This window comes from Mytilus californianus, unplaced genomic scaffold, assembly GCF_021869535.1.
Source record: "Mytilus californianus isolate M0D057914Y unplaced genomic scaffold, xbMytCali1.0.p SCAF_11, whole genome shotgun sequence".
Taxonomy (NCBI): Eukaryota; Metazoa; Mollusca; class Bivalvia; order Mytilida; family Mytilidae; genus Mytilus; species Mytilus californianus.
In genome coordinates, this window is record NW_026262593.1 from 17930873 (window position 1) to 17938128 (window position 7256).

At 34.1% G+C, this 7256-nt stretch overlaps 1 protein-coding gene across 1 annotated transcript; it reads left to right on the plus strand.

Annotated features, from left to right (window-relative positions):
• Positions 1-3808: 3808 nt before the first annotated feature.
• LOC127720716 (uncharacterized) lies at positions 3809-7021 on the plus strand. The gene is made up of 2 exons (XM_052227481.1): positions 3809-4624; positions 6440-7021. Exons 1-2 carry the CDS (start codon positions 3815-3817, stop codon positions 6764-6766), a joined length of 1137 nt encoding a protein of 378 aa, XP_052083441.1. The 5' UTR covers positions 3809-3814; the 3' UTR covers positions 6767-7021.
• Positions 7022-7256: the final 235 nt, after the last annotated feature.

Sequence of the window (7256 nt, forward strand, 5' to 3'; positions counted from 1 at the left end):
TTTTTCTGCTCATTTTTCCATAAAATTGAACTGAAAAGGTCGAGGGTCTAATCTTTGTTTGGTATATGGTATCTTACAAGGTCTACATGTTCGTTAGATAGGGTTGTTCATATGACCACGACTACATATCATGGTTCAGTGACTACGCTTAAGTTATCGCGGCCAAGTTTGTTTCTCAGATACTATAAATAAGCAGTAGGTCAACTCTGGCAGGTTTGTATTAGATACAATACAAAGGTAACAAAGAAACAGGCCGGTAACAACCGTTGACGGATAGTTTTTCTGCACGAGTAGTCGGGTCAAGGTCCGAGGCGATAGCCGAGGACCTTGACCTGACTTCAAGTGCAGACAAACTATACGGCAGGTTGTTTCCGGCCTGTTTTTTGTTACCTTTGTTTTGTATCTGACTTGTACGACGTTTCAAGAAGGAAGAAGTACATTTTGCATTTAGAAGAGGTAGCAAAACTAAAGATATTAGAAACTTAAACGGCCATATACCAGTTAATGTAAGTTACAGTTTAAACTCATTTTTTTTTTCTCACTTCCATTCATGAAGCCGAGAGTTTTTTCTCAAAAAATTCAAGAATCTAATAACTTTATAAAAAGAACCATTTCAAGTTAAAGGTGAATGTTATACACATTTGAGACTTTTTGAAATGCAACTTCGCAAGTAAGTAATGTATAAAAAAGATTTCAGAGGTAAGCAAGCTACCATTTGATTTTTATTGGGGGGGGGTTAAAATAAATTTAAAATAAACAGGCTTTATCCTTTTTTTTGTTGAAAAAATGCAGGATGTGCCATGTCCATGTCTTGTTATTATATATATATAGGCATATGTTTTGGATTAAAAAAAAATGTTCATGCTTATAGGTTTTTATATGTCTCTGATAGTGTTGATCAGGATTAAACACGTGTCACTATAGGATCCAATCAGAGCTTACCGTCCAACATTGATGACACAAGTTGAATGATTTTCTTCACGATTTGCTGCATATTTGAACATGTATTACACGGACACTTTTTATTTATAGGATCAATCGTGCATTGGTGAGTTGATAGGGATTTTATCTTTTGATTAGATTTGATTTTTATATATATATTTCCTGTATTTTTATTGAACTCGCCGCGATATAGCCTTGTTGTGCTAATGCGGCGTAAAGCAACCAACAATCAATCAATGTATTTTTATTGAAATGTAAACGTTGGTACCAGCATTTCTTTCAACATTGTCCAGATTACTATTCATGTCCATATATTGAACAAAAATACATTTACGGACCGACCATTTAGCTTCAAAAGGGGGTGTGTTCTTTTCTGAGTAAGAAAATTATTGAGTTTTTCAACGCTATCGCCCAAATATTTTTTTTTTCGAAATCAGCACTATTATATAAGGTATTCGGAAAATCAGGAGTCAGAACATTATTTTCAGTGTCATCTGCTTGACCATTATATATTTTTTCTCATAAAATTGGGGATCAAAATGTTTTTTTTTTAGGAAAAAACCATAACCGGCCTTTTGAAGTTAAATGGTCAACCCCTTAGTGTACTAATATGAATAGTTACTGGAATTGTTGAAAAAAAATATAGTTATTGATGCTAACGTAAATATTTTTAATAAAAAAGACAGGAAATATGTCGGTGTACGGAAGCCGATAAGGGCCATTCAAAAAAAAAAAATGTCGTAATTACGACATAATTTGTCAAAATAACGACATAATACGACATATAATGTCGAAATTACGACATAATTTGTCGAAATAACGAAATAATTATGTCGTTATTTCGACATAATATGTCGTATTTACGACATAATATGTCGTAAATACGACATATTATGTCGAAATAACGTTATTGCGACAAATTATGTCGTAATAACGACATCGGCGATGTCGAAATAACGACATATTATGTCGTTATTACGACATATTATGTCGAAATAACGATATAATTATGTTGTTAAATTTGTCGAAATAACGATATAATTATGTCGTAAATACGACATAAGATGTCGTACTTACGACATAATATGTCGAAATTACGACATAATATGTCGTTATAACGACTTATTATGTCGTAATTACGAGATAGCTTTCTCGTTACCTCGTTCGATTTGACGTTGTCACGTGCATATTGACTTCCGGAAATGGTAGACAGTACAAAGAAGAAAGGTATGTTTCTAAGAATTTTTCATTGTAAGTAGCCAAATTTTGTTATGTAAATGCTCAGTAGACACAAGCTTGAATTCTAGAAAAGAGGATGGACACGGAGTGGAAGAGGATTCAATTAGCAAACTTACCAAAGTTGAAAAATACAAGACCAAGAGGTTTTTGGGTGGACGGGAAGGGGGGGGGGGGGGGCAATGTTGCGACTGGTTCATAGTTCTCACATTATCGTCCGTTTAATTTAAGAAATTTCTTTAAGAAATGCCAGGATAACCTTTATTACGGTATAGTTTAGCTATTTTATTTTTCATTTAACTAAGAACTCAATGAGAGAGTAATTTAAATTAACATTATTCGGTTCTTAGGCATTCGGTGATACAGTCTTAATGCATACTGTACTCGGTACTTAAGGGATAGATATTATACCCCATAAGAATCTAAGTTTCGTAACGTTAAATTTGATTGTATTCTTGATCACTTTATAACCCGAATAGATAACTATATTAAGCCTCGGTGACTCCATAAAATATGGAATGAATACTTAGTATATAAGTAATATTCATTCAAAGAATCCAACAAAAGGTGGCATATCGACTTCTTAATTTTGTTTTTTTTCCGTTGAAGTATATATACGTAACAACTAGCAAATATCTTGATTAGGAGCATGAAAATGCATGACACTTTAAATATGAATCAGAGGCGAGTTAGGGGAGGGGGGTCGCCCCCCCCCCCTTTTCGTAGGAAAAAATGGTTGATTATATATATGGAATCACTGAAGCATGACTTAGGCAGTCAGTGAGCCCCCTCTTATGAAATTTCTGGATCAGCCACTCTGAATGCACGTGAAACTAAAGACTAGGTCTTTCCTATCTATTTGTCTTGTTGATATGTTGTATATATAGCCCAGGTGGTCGATTGGTCTAGCGCATCGGGCATTAGTTAGCTCAAGGCGATTTTGTGCCACGTTGTCTCAGTAGCATGAGTTCGAATCCCGGCCAGGGAAGAACAAAAAATTTGCTTTCACAAATTTACAGATCTAATATTGTTGTGCTGATATTTAGGTGAATTATATCTACAGAATGTGTTTTAGCCTTGTATCACCATCACTGGTGATCAGATGGATAAAATCTACCGTAGAGTTGTCACTAGTTCAGTCTACAAGTATCAATTGAAAACAACGTTCAAACCTATGATTGCCTTGGATAAAAACCGAAATTTTTAGAAATGTGCATGCAAAACAAATTTCTAGGTAGAGGGGTCTAAATACAGTATCCAAAAGACCAAAAAAGTGAAAAGGTGAAAAAGTATATTTTATATATATACATAGTAGATACGTGAATAGAAATAAGACAATGTATATGTGTTATTTTATTTTTGTTTACTTTAAATTGGATACCAAAGGGCTAAAACACGTATCAAATATAATTTTTTTTTAAAGATTTAAAACTGTCTATGGCGATGTTTACACTATTCTTAGACAGCTTAGCACAAACCATATGTTCCCCATACACAAGCATTAGTTGTAAAAATAAAACGGGGGTCCAACATGAAAATTAATGCAGTATTGAAAAGGTTAGTTCAGGTCACTAAATGCTCGTGACTATTAACAGTTGAGTGCTAATCTCTGTCTAATTTTCAATTTCAGATTAAAATGGATATTGATAGAACATCTATCTGTAAATTCTATTTTCGTTTGGGATTTGAGTACAAATACATCTTAAGGTTCCTCGCTGAACAACATGGGATTGTCATTAGTATGAGAACATTAAAGAGGACACTAAAAGGGGCCGGATTAAGGCGACGAAAGTCAAAGACAGATGTATTGGAAGCAGCGCTCTTCATACAAGACAAGATTTCGAGTGGTGCTGATTACGGATACCGCTGGATGCACCTTCAGTGCACCCAGAGTGGACTAAATGTTCCTCGTGATACAGTTGAATTGATGATGAAGCTTCTTGATCCTGTTGGCGTTAAGATGCGTTCAAAGAAAAGATTAAGGCGGAGACATTATTTTGCCAGGGGCCCTGATTTCGTGTGGCATCTGGATTCGTATGATAAATTAAAACGGTATGGTCTCTTCATAAATGGCTGCCTTGATGGATTCTCGAGACAGATTATTTGGCTAAATGCATATTCAACCAGTAGTAATCCCAGAATTATTGCAGGCTACTATATGGAGGCTGTTAGCAAGATAAAAGGGTGTCCTTCTCGAGTACGAGGAGACCATGGAACAGAAAATGGTCATGTAGCAGCTTTTCAAAACTTTCTAGCTGAAAGAGAAAGTTTTATTTACGGACCAAGCACAGGAAATCAAAGAATAGAGAGTTTTTGGTACATTTTGAGACGCCAGTGCTGTCAGGTTTGGATTGAAAAGCTCGGTGTCTTGGTAGATGATGGTCTATATAATGGCGATCTTCTTGATAAGAATTTGATACAGTATTGTTGCATGTCTGTACTTCAGGTAAGTTTCTGCTCTGATTACATATTTTTCAACAAAATTGAACCTCTATTTGTAATGTTATTGAGAACACCAGTCCCTAATAAAACAAATGTCAGTGGGAACTCGATTTTTTTCTCTAAAGATATTGTTTCTGCTTACTAACGATTTTATTTCAATATCGAGGCGGAATAATAATAGGTCACCTGACAACTTCGGTTTTCGAGATATGTTGACTCAAAGTATGCATACATTATATTGCACTATATTAGGGATATCAGGATTAAATCCATAAAATTTGCAATTAAGAAAAAAAATAAGTACAACTCCTATTTTATTTTACAAATATGTAAGAGATTGGAAGTGTCCTTTGGTATAATAATAATAAGCCAATATACGCATACTGTCAAAGTATATATATAATTCATTAGCGCAATCTTTAGAAACAGTAAGATTTTGCGAGCCTTGGCGAGTATTGGAACCCCTTTTTAAAACAACTATTTCGAAGCGAGCGTATATAAATTAAATATTTTTGACAGTATATCAATATGGTCTTTAAAACTGAAACTTCATATCACATGAACCGACTTAACTGAACCCCGTTCATTAAAGGAATGACTGTTCTATTTTTTTCTCTGCCAAATAGATTCGAAATAACATAAAAAATGTGCTACATCCTTAATAACCCGCGTAGTACCTTATCACATGTTAGATGTTATTTCGATAAGAAGCAAATCATGAAAAAAAAACGTTGATGACGTCATGTTCACATTTAAAAATTATGTATATGATCTTCTCTATGGTCGGGTTGTTGTCTCTTTGACACATTTCCCATTTCCATTCTCAATTTTAATAGATAAAAAAAAACACTTTCAGATAATCAGAAGATGTGTTACATCCAAACTTAGAATTTTTCCTGTGCTCATCGTTCTATTTGTACCAGGTACTGTGCGCTTAATGAGTATATGTCAACTGTACATATAAAAGCTAATCCTTATGTCTTTATCAGACAGAAAATGGGCTGATATTAGCATAAAGAAAACTACGGGTAACCAGCTTTACGAGCACTGTATATTGTTCCTGGCTATGCCGAATCAGCAGGCTGCCTAGTTTCATATACCGGGGTAATATGTTGGGAAGGTATATATTTATTGCTACGTCGTTGTCATGTGCGGGGTTTATAGTCAAGATTCAAAATAACTCCGACATATTAAATTTATCATTCAACATAGTCCAGATATGTGTATTATGACTTGTCAGTAAGCCGGAGTGGACTTTTGTGCTGCTTGTTATTGTTTGTTTCAAAAAACTGGATTCAAACTCGTGTAATTTTCTGTCGAATTTTTTAATGAAGGATAAAGGACAAACCCATTTAACTTGATTGAACGGGGGCTGTTCATGTTCATTTTCCTTTTTTGAAGTATTTTTTTACGCGGCGTGACAGATTTTTTTGTATTTTGACGTTATTTTTACTCAGAATATTTTTTTTTCTTTTTTCATTGTCTAATTATTTTTTAAGGAAAAAAACATACCCCTCCCCCTCAGAGTTAAAATGATCGGTCCCTTAAGTTACTTGACAATTGCCGTATTCAGACAATATAAAAATGGCTAAATAAAAGCTTACGTATACACTTTTCAAGTGCATGCATGGTTTGTAACAGGTCGAACGACAGACGTTCTTTAGCTGCTTGTTTGCAGCTTATATAAGTCCGTGTACCATTATTCTTTGAATGGGTGTGTTGTTAGAAATCGAAATTTTAATCAGATTCACATTGTTGATTTTGACATATTAGCAGAGATATCATCTGTTTTATTGAATTTCTTTCATTCATATTTCAGAACGAATTGAATGACGTGATGACAACCTGGAATATACATCAGATTCGCCCTACAAAAAACCAGAATTGTCCACATGGCAGACCTATGATAATGTATATGATTCCGACTTCATATGAAACTCGAAGTTACAGAATCGAAGTGGATCAAGATAAAGTTGATGTCTGTAAAACTGAATGTATTTTTCGGCAAGATCAAATTTGTGATGAAGACATATGGGATCTATGTGGAATTTACATGAAGGAAAACGCTCTGTCATTACCAACCAGCCTTGATACAGCAATTGCACTGTACAAAATCCTGAGGGATTTATTTCATGAAGATATCTAGCTGATACAATGTGAATGTGAACACCATGACTGACTTAACCACATGATGATATTGATATTCGTTCTGTTTCAACATGTAAAATTTTAAAATAAGCCTTGAAAATCAGACTTATACTCAGTGAAATCAATATAGTGTTTTTTAAAACCAAAAAATAATACAATACTACAACACTTTTTGCAGTCTCCAGATAGTTTATGTTTTGTTTTGTGTTGAAAAAAAGTTGAATGAGGCAAATGCAATTATTTGAAGGATTCATTTTTTTCGTCTGTTTTCTTCTTTCTTCTTTAAATTGTTTGTGATATTCAGTACATCCCCTCGGATCTCTTGAAGATATCATAACAACAGTTTGACCATTGATATATATAAATATTAAGTTCCGGATGACCCGGTGAAGAACTCATTCCATCCAAAGTCTGCTAAAATACACATTCACCATATGTCTAATTAACAAAATAAGAAGAAAGTACTACATGTGTATAACTATTAACTT

Bases quoted from the DNA above. Each gene is read 5' to 3' on its own strand.
- LOC127720716 (XM_052227481.1), top strand. From the start codon at position 3,815: ATGGATATTGATAGAACATCTATCTGTAAATTCTATTTTCGTTTGGGA. The intron at 4,625-6,439 runs GTAAGTTTCTGC...TTCATATTTCAG, and splicing joins GTTGCATGTCTGTACTTCAG to AACGAATTGAATGACGTGAT.